General features: G+C 49.0%; 1 protein-coding gene across 2 annotated transcripts in view; it reads left to right on the top strand.

Annotated features, from left to right (window-relative positions):
- SLC12A8 (solute carrier family 12 member 8) overlaps positions 1-3,566 on the top strand; it is a 57,930-nt gene extending 54,364 nt beyond the window's left edge. For both annotated transcript variants that reach the window (XM_077273351.1, XM_077273352.1), the window contains exons 12-14: positions 2,081-2,198; positions 2,307-2,367; positions 2,476-3,566. In XM_077273351.1, coding sequence (XP_077129466.1) covers positions 2,081-2,198; positions 2,307-2,367; positions 2,476-2,638 — 342 coding nt within the window. In that variant the 3' untranslated portion in view covers positions 2,639-3,566. The remainder of the gene's footprint in view (positions 1-2,080; positions 2,199-2,306; positions 2,368-2,475) is intronic.
- The last annotated feature ends 12,029 nt before the right edge of the window (positions 3,567-15,595 follow it).

The following is a 15,595-nucleotide window of genomic DNA, read 5'->3' as shown; positions in this document are numbered from 1 at the left end:
GTGATCGCTGGGTGTCATCTATCGGGGTGAGTGCGGCTCTGTGATCGCTGGGTGTCATCTATCGGGGTGAGTGCAGCTCTGTGATCGCGGGGTGTCATCTATCAGGGTGAGTGCGGCTCTGATCGCGGGGTGTCTTCTATCAGGGTGAGTGCGGCTCTGTGATCGCTGGGTGTCATCTATCGGGTGAGTGCGGCTCTGTGATTGCTGGGTGTTGCCTATCGGGGTGAGTGCGGCTCTGTGATTGCTGGGTGTCATCTATCGGGGTGAGTGCAGCTCTGGGATCACTGGGTGTCATCTATCGGGTGAGTGCAGCTCTGTGATCGCTGGGTGTCATCTATCGTGGTGAGTGCGGCTCTGTGATCGCTGGGTGTCATCTATCGGGGTGAGTGCGGCTCTGTGATCGCTGGGTGTCATCTATCGGGGTGAGTGCGGCTCTGTGATCGCTGGGTGTCATCTATCGGGGTGAGTGCGGCTCTGTGATCGCTGGGTGTCATCTATCGGGGTGAGTGCGGCTCTGTGATCGCTGGGTGTCATCTATTGGGTGAGTGCGGCTCTGTGATCGCGGGGTGTCATCTATCAGGGTGAGTGCGGCTCTGTGATCGCTGGGTGTCATCTATCGGGTGAGTGCAGCTCTGTGATCGCTGGGTGTCATCTATCGGGGTGAGTGCGGCTCTGTGATCGTTGGGTGTCATCTATCGGGGTGAGTGTGGCTCTGTGATCGTTGGGTGTCATCTATCGGGGTGAGTGCGGCTCTGATCGCTGGGTGTCATCTATCTGGGTGAGTGCGGCTCTGTGATCGCGGGGTGTCATCTATCAGGGTGAGTGCGGCTCTGTGATCGCGGGGTGTCATCTATCAGGGTGAGTGCGGCTCTGTGATCGCTGGGTATCATCTATCGGGTGAGTGCAGCTCTGATCGCTGGGTGTCATCTATCAGGGTGAGTGCGGCTCTGTGATCGCTGGGTATCATCTATCGGGTGAGTGCAGCTCTGTGATCGCTGGGTGTCATCTATCGGGTGAGTGCGGCTCTGTGATCGCGGGGTGTCATCTATCAGGGTGAGTGCGGCTCTGTGATCGCGGGGTGTCATCTATCAGGGTGAGTGCGGCTCTGTGATCGCTGGGTATCATCTATCGGGTGAGTGCAGCTCTGATCGCTGGGTGTCATCTATCAGGGTGAGTGCGGCTCTGTGATCGCTGGGTATCATCTATCGGGTGAGTGCAGCTCTGTGATCGCTGGGTGTCATCTATCGGGTGAGTGCAGCTCTGTGATCGCTGGGTGTCATCTATCGGGGTGAGTGCGGCTCTGTGATCGCTGGGTGTCATCTATCAGGGTGAGTGCGGCTCTGTGATCGCTGGGTGTCATCTATCGGGTGAGTGCAGCTCTGTGATCGCTGGGTGTCATCTATCGGGGTGAGTGCGGCTCTGTGATCGCTGGGTGACATCTATTGGGTGAGTGCAGCTCTGATCACTGGGTGACATCTATCGGGGTGAGTGCAGCTCTGTTATCGCTGGGTGTCAGCTATCTGGGTGAGCGCGGGTGTCATCTATCGGGTGAGTGCAGCTCTGTGATCGCTGGGTGACATCTATCGGGGTGAGTGCGGCTCTGTGATCGCAGGTGCTATCTATCGGGGTGAGTGCAGCTCTGTGATCGCTGGGTGTCATCTATCTGGGTGAGCGCGGGTGTCATCTATCGGGTGAGTGAGTCTCTGTGATCGCTGGGTGCCATCTATTGTGAGTTGGCTCTGAACGCGGGGTGCCATCTATCGTGAGTTGGCTCTGATCGCGGGGTGCCATCAGGGCGAGTGCGGCTCTGTGATCGCTGGGTGTCATCTATCGGGGTGAGTGCGGCTCTGATCGCTGGGTGTTGCCTATCGGGGTGAGTGCGGCTCTGATCGCTGGGTGTTGCCTATCGGGGTGAGTTGGCTCTGTGATCGCGGGTGTCATCTTTCGTGAGTTGGCTCTGATCGCGGGGTGCCATCTATCGTGAGTTGGCTCTGATCGCGGGTGTCATCTTTCGTGAGTTGGCTCTGATCGCGGGGTGCCATCGTGGCGAGTGCGGTGATCTGCTCTTCCTCTCTTGCAGGCCATCGTCTCTATCCTCATCATGTTTGTCATCCAGTGGGTCTACGCTCTGGCGAATCTCGGCGTCGCGGTTCTGCTGTTCTTCTATATCGGCCGGGTGAGCCCGGGGATGAATCCAGGTGGGTGCAGAGTCAGACACTTGTAGAAGGCGGACATGATGCGCGACCTCCATTGCACGGGGTGGGCACCCAGCTTTCCAGGCTTCTGAAGTTTGCTTCTTATTTCAGGGGCGGCTGCGAACTTCAGCTTCTTCGCCTGGATCCGACTTTTGGCCACGACGACTTTTAGGTTTGTCTTTAGGAGCAGGGGGAGGAAGATGGCGGCCAGGACTCTGGAATTCAGATCTTTCTGTTGTTTCCTCTTATTTTTCTGCTCACCCCTCCCCTCTGACTACAGGAAGAAGCCGTCCCCGGAACAGTTTGTGGTGACCCCGACCTTCGCTCATGTTGGCATGGAAACCATGCAACTGACAGAAGAGAACGCCGATTTTGCCTCTCGTGGGCGCTTCCACCATTCGTCTGTCATCAGCCAGGGGCATTTTATTAACCAGTTTAACTAGAGTGGGGGAAACGGTCTGCGACCTCCAGGGCTGTACCATGTGATGGTGGGCGGCCGGCCGGCACCACAGGAGGCGACTGTCACTGCTGCTGCTCATGGTGACTACAACACCATAGTGAAAGTATTGGGGGTTCTGGGGGCCCCAGCACCTGAGGTGACTCCATGTTTACAGGTCATTGTGTCAGGTCACGGGCCGGGCTGTCATTCACAGATGAGGTCAAATGGGAGGGAGGGGCGGTGGCAATAAACATTGCCGTCACGTGGCCGCGGCGGTCTCCGTTCTCTCTTGTTATGGCTACCATTAAATCTGCACAGGTTGTCACCAGGGTTTCCCAGAGTGCAAAATGATGAATTTTAGTATTCGGGGGGCTGAGTGACCACCTGTATGGCTATTACCGCCTCCTCAGGGGTTGTCACCCAGCTTCATGACCGCATCAGAGCCCACCCTAAATGCCGACTATTGCAGACCCGGTAAATATAGCGACGCGCAGAGCTCCGCGATGTCCGCCCCTTTAGAGGCGCAGTTCTCTCTAGTTACGTCTCATTTCAGGACTCGGCCCTCTCACCAGGCCCACCCTTCACTCAGTGGGTAGACCTCCGTTTTTCCCTAATTCTGGCAGGCTCGCACTAAGGACCCAGTTCATTTCTGCAATTTTTGTCCTGTTTTTCCCTTAATTTCCTTACTTTACCCCGCGTCGGCACGGTGTCAGCCTGTTTTGTTTGTTCGCTTTCGAGTTTTCAGCTGATTAATCAGTTATGACTTTTTATAAAGTCGCCATTTTGTGCACTTGAGTTCTCCCTGGGGTGATTTTCTTTACGCCTGGAATGTCTGTGCAATATTGCCCCCTTTTAGTGTATGTGACTTTTTGAGCTAAACAGTTGCAATATAGGCTAAAAACAATAAAGAACTTTTTTGGTTTTGCTTAAAATTCATGAATCTCGGGGACCATTTTGTAGAATTTGGTGCGAAACTGTCAATAAATACCACAAGACAAAAACATTAAATTAACTAAAAAAAAAAAAAAGAACAAATGATAGGGGAACATTATTTTGGGATACCCCTCTAATCCCCTCTCTCGGACGGCCTGAGTCCAACCAGGAATACCCTCTTTTGCTTGGGCTTGCTGTGAGCGCCATCTGATTGTTGTGCCGATTCCTCCCTTCCTGGGACGACGGTTCCACCCAGATCAGAATGGCAGGAAAAGACCTTTTACACAGTTTCTGCAGATTCTGGAATGTTCTGCAGCTCCCGGCGTCTCCTGCGTTCCCAGAAACAATACACAGGACGTGGCGCCATCACGACACGTTGTATACAAGTGGAATACAGCGGCAGGATGGAGGAATGTGTCCGATCGAGGATCTGTAATGTAGGATCTGGTGAAAGGAACAAACATCATTTGGAACAGTTTCCACTTAGAAAGTATTTTTCAAGGAAATCTGTTCTACAGAAAATAACAATTAAAAATGACTTGAGTAAAGAAAAGAGGAGGAGGAGGGTGTAGTAGAGAGATGGAGCGAATCGAGTGTGTCCAGGTGCAATAAGGTCAATAATGGAGTAAATAGTAAAACAGACACAATGTGACATTGGGTATAACCGGCATCGGTGAGGGGATCTCATGCAAGGGAGGCAGCGATTGGTCTATTGGGGGTGAGAGGTAAATGTAAGACCACCAATCTGTGATGAGTTCTTGAAGGAGTGTTTGTCATGAGGGGAAAAAAAAAGAGGAAAGTGCCACTAATGTATCTCTTCCAAGTAAGTGTAGTTTTAATATCTTGTGTTTTGTGTAGATAAATTTATCCTCAAATTGGACAATAAAGGATGTCACGACTCTTGTCGAGTCCAAGGGACCCTTCCCTGTCCATAACGTTAGGGGGCACTCTGGCTTTCCCTGTTCCTTGGGTTACTACTGATGGTGAAGATGCTGGGGCCACGTACCTTTCTTTATCTCCTGAATCCGCCCTCAGTCTGTACCTTTCCCCCACCTCGGGAAGAGGGGAGTATTAGTGAACCATAATAAACCAACAACACTAACAAGGTAATACGAACAGGGGTAACAAAAAATACCAAACATGCAAATATACTCTCACATAAACAACAGAGGGATACATCGGGGAGGGGAGGATGGGGTTAAACCAAAGTAGGAGAAGGGAATTATCACACACTCAAAATCTAGCAACAGTCACAGATAAATCCACCAAATGCGTTCTCCAATAACCACCAACAACTGCCAATCATGCAGCATAAACTACTCTGACAATGAGTGCTAGCCAGGGCCCAGATTATATAGGAGATGGGAGTGGCTAACAGTGAACAGCTGAGAGCCTTCATTCAGGAAAGCTTCCAGGAGCTCTCAACTGAGTAGATTACCCCCTGCACTGCTAAAAGAAACCTGCACCATTTAATATGAAGGTGAAGTGCTTCTAATCAGTGCAGGAGTAGGAGAAATCAGACGCTACGGTCTTCTGGCTCCTCTCTGTCTCAGTAACCCCGTAAGACTATCCCCCTTCTACGAAGGACCTCTGGAACCTCAGATCCAGGTGTATCAGGGTGTGCCACGTGAAAAGACCATATCGGTCTGGCTGCTTGGACATCAGATGCTGGTACCCACATCCTCTCTTCAGGACCATATCCCTTCCAGTGTACCAGATACTGAAGTGACCGACAAACTAAGCGAGAATCAACGATCTGGGCTATTTGAAATTCCAAATTTCCATCCACGATGATGGTGGTAGCGGTGATGGTACAGAGGACGCAACATATTTTTTGAGGAGAGATTGATGAAACATTATGGATCTTAATAGTGGGCGGCAAAGCGGAATGCTACGGGCTTGATGAGTCACAATCTTATAGGGCCCAATGAACCCTGGACCCAGTTTCCAAGATGGAACCTTCAACTTAATGTTCCTTGAGGACAACCGCATCAAGTCACCAGCACACAGGTCCGGACCACCACACGTCTCTGATCAGCCACACTCTTATATTTGGTTCCCATCTTCCTCAAATAGTCAACTCCTGCCATATGGTAGAAAAGGAAGATGAAAACCGTTCCTCTTCAGGTATTCCAGAACAATTCCTATTAAATGAGCTGAACTGATGATGAAACCCATATGCCCCGAAAAGCGCAAACTTACCAGTAGACTCTTGACAATGATTATTTACTGCAAATTCAGCTAGAGGTAACTAACCCAATGCTCCTGATTCTCAGACACAAAACACCTGAGATACGTCTCTACATTCTGGTTGACCCGTTCAGTTTGCCCATTAGGCTGAGTGTGAAATGCTGAGGAAAATGACAGCTGGATCTCCAGTCGGCTAGAAAACGTCCTCCAAAACTTGGAAATAAACTGGACCCATCCCCCCCGTCAGGCACCATATCGGTCAGGATCCCATGTAATTTTACAATCTGATGAAAATTTGCGCCAAGGACTTGGCGTTCGGTAAAGCGGGTAGCGCAGTAAAATGTGACATCTTACTGAATCTGTCCACCACCAAAATTACTGTAATTCCCGCCGACATGTCTAGATCCATGATCAAATCGACCAATAAATGAGTCCAAGATCTGCTAGAAATCTCCAATGGTTGGAGAGACCCGGACAGACGATTATGAGAAGTCTTAAAACATGTACAGACACTGCGGGCGGCTGCATACTCCCGGACATCCTGATGTATCACTGACCACCAGAAACACTGCCGAGTAAAAAGATTAATGGTGACTTTATTACCGGGATGTCCGGCCAAGACCGAATCGTGGTGTTCACTGAGGACTCTTAGATGGAGATTCACATTTCCAAACATTTTCCCTGTCCCCCTGAACGTCAACAACCTCTCTTTCCAGATCGGAGCATATAGACGCCATCACTGCCCCTTTTTGAAGAATACGATACGATACACTTTATTGATGCCGGGGGAAATTACGGTATTACAGCAGCAATGCAAACAGCAGTACATAAAATATTAGGGACACAAATCTTGCACAGGTATACCAACATTACATAAATAAATGTGGGTGGTTCAGGTATATAAGTCACTGATAATTGACATTAGTGCACCAGCCATAGGTCATTGTGGTCTACCACCCTTAGGAAATTGTTATACATCCCCAGCAGTAGGCACAAACGATTTCGTGAATTTCTCCTTGCACCTTAGTAGGATTAGACGGCTGCTGAATGTGCTCTTCTGCTCGTATAGCGGGTGTGTATTATTGATCATTATAGCCCCACACTTCGGACTCCTGTCCTCCAAATACCTCCTCAAGAGGCCAGATGGAGGCCAACAGCCGCGCTTGCCTTGAGAAGTTCGTTGAGCTTATTAGCGTCAGATACTTGCACACTACTGCCCCAGCATATGATAGCAAAAAAGATGGCGCTTGCCACAATGGACTGGTAGAACATTTCCAGCATTTTACTGCACACATTGAACGACCTGAGCTTTAGGAGAAAGTACAGTCTGCTCATTCCCTTCTTGTAAACCTTCCCCGTATGACACCTCCAATCGAGTTTACTGTCAGGGTGAACCCCCAAATATTCGCAGCTCTCAACGATCTCCACCTCCTGGCCAGCAATATTGATTGGTAAGTAATCCTCCTTTTTCTTGCCGAGGTACCGGTTCACATTTCCATCCCCAGGAAAACAACGGGATAAGGCATCCGCCTTAATCTTTTTGTTCCCCATTCTACATGTAACAAAAAAGTTAAACCTGGTAAAGAACAATGCTCATCTTGCCTGTCAAGGTGTTAGATGTTTTGCAGATCCTAATTATATCAGATTCTGATGATCCATGATTACTATCACTGGGTGAAACGCTCCCTCTAGAAAAGGACCCCACTCCTCAAAAGCCCATTTGATTGCTAAGAGTTCATTGTTACCAATGTCATAATTTTTCTCTGCAGACAAAAGTTTTTAGAAAATTATGCAAATTGCCTCTTCAGGGAAAAAGACGTGAACGTTATAGGGCCACCTGTTGGAAGTAGCGATCCTACAAGTCACAATCAACCCTTTAACGAGTCGTGCAATATGACAGGATAAAAGCCAAATCAGTATCTCAATTCGCAGACACGGTGTTTTGGGCTTTTGGCCCTCATCAGTGCAAAGCGTGATAACTGATTTGACTAGGTGAGAGGCTCTGGAAGGGGGTCTAAGGGTTAAGGTTTCTGCCCTTTACCAAGAGACACACCTTGCGACAATACAACCCCCACCTCAGACGCGTCAACTTCTACAATAAAAGTCCAGGTGTATGAGGATCTGCGCAGATGCAAAACACCTCTTCAAGGTATCGAATGCTTCCCTGGCAGGACTGGACCACTTAGAGAAGTCTGTCCCTTTCCTAGTCGTATCCGTAAGAGGTTTGACCACCACCTAAAAGTTCTTGAAGAACTTATGGTAGTTGGCGAAACCTAAAAGCCTTTGTTACGCCTTCAAATCCTTAGACCATCCCCATCCAGTACTGGCCAGACTTTCGCTGGGTCCATGCGAAAACCGGTGGACGATAACACGTATTCTAGGAAAGGGATCTCCTCAACCGAGAACATACACTTCTCTAGTTTGACAAATAACTTATTGTCTCTGAATATCTGTAAGATCTGCCTGACAAGTGCCTGGTGTGACTCAAGGTAGGAGAAGAAATATTTCATCAAGATCGATAACCACAATTCTACTTACCAGGAGACTAAAGATGTTATTACAAAGTGCTGTAAGACGACGGGTGCGTTCATCAACCCACATGGCATCACCATAGAGTCCCTCAGGCGTATTGAACACTGTTTTCCACTCATCCCCCTCTTTAATGTGACTGAGGGTATAAGCCCCCCTGAGGTCCAGTTTAGGAAACCATTTTGCTCCTACAATCTGATTAAAGAGATCTGGGATGAGAGGGAGCCAATACGGATCACGGACAGTGATCACATTGAGTTTGTGAAATCTAGGCAGGGGTGTATCCCCCATTTTTGTTCGTTACAAAGAAAAAAAACCTGCAGCAATGGGGGATGAGGATGGTCTGGTAAGACCCTTAGCCAGGCTTTCTGTGACGTCCTTCATGGCCTGTCTCTCTGGACCAGAGACAGTCTGCTCATGGGCAGCTTGGCCCCAGGGACAAGGTTAACGGTGCAATCATAAGGATGATGGGGAGGAAGTTTTTGACACCTCTGCTCTGAGAACACATCCCCAAAGTCAGACAGGTATTTCGGCACAGACTGGGTATCCACCCCAGGAAGCCGAGTACCCAAGCAGTGTCCTTGACAATACACACTCCACTTAACCACCTCCCAAGTCTGCCAGTCTCCTACAGGATTGTGTTGAAAGAGCTAAGGAAGTCCAAGAACCACAGATGAGGGCAGACCCTCTAACGCAGGGGTGGGGAACCTTTTTCCAGCCAGGGGCCATTTGGAAATTTCTAGCATCATTCGGGAGCCACTGTGGAGAAACGGGGTCAGTGGGTGCTCTCGTCCGCTGGCCCGGCTGTCTTTAGCAAGACTGCATGGACCACGGCTCATACCACTGAACGCCCGCTCTATCTCACCGTGGGCAATACACTACACAGACAACACAGGGTTAAGGTAAAACAGTGTGGCAATACTTTATTGAACCACAACACACAATAGCAAACGGAACAATCCCCCCATGGCTGGAATTGTTTGGTTACATGGGCGCATATAAAATATCACTGCGTCTCCACGTATTTCCAGTATGACATGATGTCAGAGCTCCCAGGCTCGCTACTCCATCTGTGGATGCACGCACAGAGAAGGGGTAACGATAAGCATAGGGAGATGACCAAGAACTGTCCATAGAGTCCAAAGCCAGTTGACACGAGAGTCACCACCTGGCTTATCTGACCATCTCCATGGAACCAGGCGACCAGCGGGTCCCAACCCTGGCTTTCTCCAGACATATCCATGGTTCAGAGATGGTCACTGGATCACATCTGTGTCCTTCCAGCCGGAGCCGAAAACCCCTAGGTTGTTTCCTATAGAATCCTAGATCAGTGTCCCTCGTAATGGTGCCATGAGGAATTGGCTGCAGTCCTTTCTCTTGTCTGTTGGGTGGTTTGCAGAATGTCTGGCTGCTAGCTCTGTCTTAAGGTACCTTCACACGAAGCGATGCTGCAGCGATAGCGACAACGATGCCGATCGCTGCAGCGTCGCTGTTTGATCACTGGGGAGCTGTCACACAGACCGCTCTCCAGCGACCAACGATGCCGAGGTCCCCGGGTAACCAGGGTAAACATCGGGTTGCTAAGCGCAGGGCCGCGCTTAGTAACCCGATGTTTATCCTGGTTACCAGCGTAAAAGTAAAAAAAACAAACAGCACATGCTCATCTGCGCGTCCCCCAGCGTCTGCTTCCTGACACTGACTGAGCTCCGGCCCTAACAGCAGAGCGGTGACGTCACCGCTGTGCTGTGCTTTCACTTTAGGGCCGGCGATCAGTCAGAGCAGGAAGCGGACGGCAGGGGACGCGCAGGTGAGTATGTACTGTTTGTTTTTTTTACTTTTACGCTGGTAACCAGGGTAAACATCGGGTTACTAAGCGCGGCCCTGCGCTTAGTAACCCAATGTTTACCCTGGTTACCAGTGTAAAACATCGCTGGTATCGTTGCTTTTGGTGTCAAACACAACGATACACGGCAATCGGACGACCAAATAAAGTTCTGGACTTTATTCAGCGACCAGCGACATCACAGCAGGATCCTGATCGCTGCTGCGTGTCAAACTAAACGATATCGCTAGCCAGGACGCTGCAACGTCACGGATCGCTAGCGATATCGTTTAGTGTGACGGTACCTTTACATGGTATGTTAGATAGTATATCAGTTGGCAAGTCTGTCTTCTTGACCCATCAGACGCAAACACCCAAATTCAAAATCCAATATACAGACAAAAAGCCAGCTCCCCTGGTTTTTGCAAAAACATGGTTGTCTGGGAAATAAAGATACAATCTGGTTTCTTCACAGCCACATAAAAATGATCACCTTGAAAATGACCCTACTATATTTAGTCAAACAATTATGGTAACTCACCCTTAATGTGACGGCTGGAGCTGCTTCGCTTTGGTGCAGCTGTGATGTTAGGCGATACTGATCATGTTGCTTCTCACAGCTGCTTTTCCAGGGGTGGCACGAAGATCATAGGGGGGCACAAATATCACGGGGTACATAGCAGGGGGGCACAGGGATGCACATAGCTGGGGCATATAGCTGGAGGGCACACAAATCATAAGCGGACATATAACTGGAGGTCACACAAATCACAGGCAGGCATATAGCTGGAGGGCACAGAAATCACCGGGGCATAAAGCTGGAGGGGCAGAGAGATCACAGGGGGAACAGATCACGGGGCACAGAGATCACAGGGGGCATATAGCTGGAGGCACAGTAATTACAGGGGGCATATACCTGTAGGGGACAGAGATCACAGGGGTAACGGATCACTGTGAGGCACAGAAATCACGGGGCACATAGCTGGGGGGGCACAAGGGTCACAGGGGGACATAGATCACGGGGGGCACAGAGATGACATGGGGGCACATAATTGGGGGCAAAGATCACATGAGGCAAAGAGATCATATTGGGGCACATAGCAGGGGGCACAGAGATCACAGGGGGGCTAATAGCTGAGGGGCACAGATCACCTGCAGACAAGCACAGAGCTGCCGGCACAGAGATTGATCTGGACTCTGGCAGCAGCTCCTCTTCCGGGACAGGAGGATGGGAGCACATTGGCCGCTAACCTCACCCACCCCGATGACATCATCATTCATGTGCAGGGCAGGCAGCGTTCTGTAATGAACGCTGCGCACCGTACACGTTGGCTTAAAGAGCTGGCAGGATACGGCTGGCGCCCGAGCATTGCAGACTTCGGGGACCTTCCTGCAGGCCGCATGAAAAGCCACTGCGGGATGCATGCGGCCCACGGACCGGAGGTTCCCCACCCCTGCTCTAACGCATAACAGTCAAATACCTTCTGAGTTTATGGCTCCTACCTGAAGCTGTAAGACTTGGACGACTTGAGTAAAATGCCCCTGTCTGAAGGGTGCAGAGTTGGTGGTGATTATGGGTACGGGTCTGGACAGAGTACGTGGGATGAGGCTTCAAACGTGGACAAACCTAGCGTCGATCAAGTTAAACACCCCCCCCCCCCCCTTCACTGTCCAGAAATGTCGACACGACCACCTTAATCTCACCCAGGTGAATCTGAGCTGGCAGAAAATATTGTGTCCTACCCAAGGAGGTGGTAAGTACACCTGGGTTGCTAACCTCCTCGCAACCCAGGCTTTTTAGTTTTCCAGCAGCTGTTTACAGTGAGGTAAAGAAGGACAGACACCCACATAATGGCCCTTTCTACCACAGCAAAAAAACAGTTTGTGCCAAACAACAGACTGAGTTCCAGAACAAGCTGCTGAAACCAACTACATGGGTTCCTCAGATGACTCAGACCAGGTTTCCCTTGGCCCCAGACCTCCTGCATATTGGGTGTCTCTTTTATGTCTCTGGCAAAGACTGTGATCAACCTGGATAGCCAGAGACATGGCCGCCTCAAGGGAAACTGGAGTCTCATACAGGGAAAAAGGTTTCTTTCACCCTTTCCGATAGCCCCTAACAGAACTGGCTATGTAGTGTGAGGTCATTCCACCTAGTGTCTGCGGACCACCTCCGAAACTCAGAGCAATACTCCTCTGCCGCCGGTTTCCCTGCTGAAGCTGACGCAGTGTGGACTCAGCCAGGGAGATGCAGCCGGGGTCATTGTATATATGACCCAGCGCCAGAAAAAATTCCTCCACTGTCCGAAGCAACTGGGAGTGAGATGGGAGAGAAAACGGCCATGTGTGGTGGTCGCCATGAAGGAGCAAGATTATTATCCCCACTCGTTGCTCCTCGGATCCTGCGGAACAAGGACGTAACCTGAAGTAGTTTACAGGCCTGAAAATAACAAATGTGTCAGGCCCCCCAGAGAACCTGTCTGGCAACACGACCTTGGGCTCCACTAAGAGCTGGTTGGGAGTCTAGCAAGGTAGCAAGTGCAGGGTCCCCAAACCAGATGTATTGGGGTACTAGAAAATGACAGTGTGTATATCTGCCTCCAGGCTGCAGATGCTCTGTTAGAGCAGTAATAGGATCCATAATGGATCAAAAAAATTGTTTTGGTCAGAGCTAATGTCATGACACAACTGGCGCCCTAGCTCGCCCTATTCCCCAGGTTACTTCAGGTGGTGAAGAGGCCGGGGCCACACATCTTGCCTTATCTCCTGAATCTGCCCTCAATCTGTACCCTTTCCTCACCCAGGGAAGAGGGGAGCAGCCGTACACCGTAGTACACCAACCAGACTAACAAGGTAACAAGAACAGGAGAAATGGAAAATACCAATCATACAAATATACTCACACAAGTAACAGAGGAATGCATCGGGGAGTGGAGGATGGGAAAAAAAACCAAAGTAGGAGAAGGAAGGGAATTATTACGCTTACTAAACCAAGCAACAGTCACTGATAAACCCACCATACACCGTCTCATATAACCACTATCCTCTCAGCCATGCAGCATAAGCTAGCTCTGACTATATGTGTCAGTCAGGACCCAGATCATATAAGGTATACGAGTGGCTAACCATTCTCAGCTGAGAGCCCTACCTCCTAGAGCTCCCAACATGGCCGATTAACCCCTGTACTGCTTAATGAAATTGACACCATTTAAAAAGGTGAAGTGCTTCTTTTCAGCGCAGGAGTAGGAGCAATCAGACACTGCAGTCTTCTGGCTCCTCTCTATCGTGGTAACCATGTGACAGGAAGAGGGCTACATTTGGCCCCATCGCGGTCCCTTTCCTCTGTACATAGAACTGGTCCCTGATTCTGGTCATTTCTTCAAAGGATAATGTGCCTATACATTATTAAATTGCCTGCAAACTAGGGTAACATCCATGGTCACAAGGAGATAATTTGGTGTAACAGTGTCAAATTTGAATAAAATGTTAAAAAATTAATTTGCGTCTAAAAGGAATGATTTGAACTCACAGTCCAGAGGTGTTAAGATTTTTTTTTTAACACTATGCCCAGGGGGGAGAACATGGAGCCAGTGGATACGACAATTGGGAGATCAAGTGATTGCTCCACATTTTTGTGCATTTTAGGTAGGGTTTAAAAAAATGGATGACGGTTGGTAATGAAATCCCTGTGTTTGATGTCAATAAACCCTTGGTCATAGTAATTATCAATAATGTAGTGAATTTCCATCCTCTCGGACAAGGAATGCCTAGATATAGGGTCGTAAGTGTAGGTGTCCTGTAATCTCCTGTATCTCCCTGATGTAGTGACTCTTACCCATGAACACAATGCTGCCACCTTTATCGGTGCTCGCTGAGCGTCAGAATTAAGGCTCTGTAGTCCTTTGACCTCACTTCCATGAATTTGCTGTAAACCCTTTTGTGACGTCTCTGTTCACCACAGATATGAAGGTGTTTGATGGGCTCTAATTGCTCCGAATATGGAGACCAAGTTCATAGCGGAGAATTTGCAGTTCCTACTATCTCTCTCACTTCCGGTGATCGCATCTGAAGACGTCATCCCTGGAAAATGAGCTTTCAGTTTCTTCCTCTTTCTCTCCGTTTTCCTTAGATCTTTCCTTCTGATGTCCGGTTTTTAGGAAACCCTACTGTAATAATCTGCTCCCATAATTTGGACACTTCATGACGAGTGATGATGCATCCCCTCTCTGTAATCTCCTCCCGATGTCTGTGATTCCTAATGTCGCATTGATTGTGCGGGCTGTATATTCTCCGGTTTTGACCTGATTGTATCTGCACATATTCGATTCGCTCTGGCTCGCCCACCCACCTCTTGTTCTCCTCATATCTAATCTATTAAGTCATTTTTCATTGTTATTTTATGTACAGCAGATATCCTTGGAAAAGCAGTTTCATAGGGGAAACGTCAGATGTCATCTGTGTACCCCTTTCGACGAATCTACTAAAATATCATATTAAAGCATAATTTACCACATTCATTATCTTCAGCACTCAGGATATCTCTATCATAGATATGGATAGACCCCGGTCCTACTAGAGCACATTTGCCAGCCTTACTCCCAGATTATAAAATAGGGAAGCGGAGGGGATTTTATATGCTGCATTGTGTCTCTGGACACTACCAGAGTACAGTGGATATCAAGAGTTTACACCCCCTTCCGAAATCACATGGACCATGGATCATCTCATTGAACGCCCACTCTCCTTTTACCAATGGCATAACGCTACTCAAACAACGCAGGGTGAAGGTAAAACAGTGTGGCAATGCTTTATTGAACCACAAAACAGGCAGGTAACACATGGAACAGTCCCAGCAAATTCCCAAGATGGTGCACATTACAGAGTCTCACCTTTCCGCTGACTCCCTGGGATAAGAGCAGCTGTGAATTCAGAGCTTCCAGGGTCGACTACCCCACCTGTGGCACGCACAGAGAGGAGGTAACGACAAGTGTAGGAAGATGACAGTCTATTCAGGTACAAGGCCAGGTGACCGTAGGGTAACAACCTGGCTTCTCAGAACATATCCATGGAGCCGGGTGATGGGTCCAAATCCCTACTACCCCAAACGTGTCAATGGAGCAGATCTGTATTCTTTCAGCCCGTACCGTGGTCCCCTAAGCTGGCATCCTGTAGAATGTCAAATCTGTGTCCCTCGTGATGGAGCCATTATGTCTTGGCTGCTGTCTTGTAAAGAGTCTGTTTTATTCTTTGGCTCTCTTGGTTGTCTAGATGACTTGGATGTATATTACAGAGGCGCATATCCTCTTTTTACAGTTAACAATTATCCTTCAAGCCAGCATCCAAGAGAAAGATGTGATGCAGTTGACTCTCATTGTTTGACTCTTTAACCAATTTGCATAGTTTTTACTCCTCTGTTTTGCAAGTCAAAAATCTAGCTGACCTGGAAAATGTGTAGTCAACAACAAACATCAGTGTTCAATTGACCTG

Source organism: Ranitomeya variabilis, chromosome 7, assembly GCF_051348905.1.
Source record: "Ranitomeya variabilis isolate aRanVar5 chromosome 7, aRanVar5.hap1, whole genome shotgun sequence".
NCBI classification, from domain to species: domain Eukaryota; kingdom Metazoa; phylum Chordata; class Amphibia; order Anura; family Dendrobatidae; genus Ranitomeya; species Ranitomeya variabilis.
The sequence above is the reverse complement of the archived record's forward strand: the minus strand, read 5'-3'. Positions and strand labels throughout refer to the sequence as shown.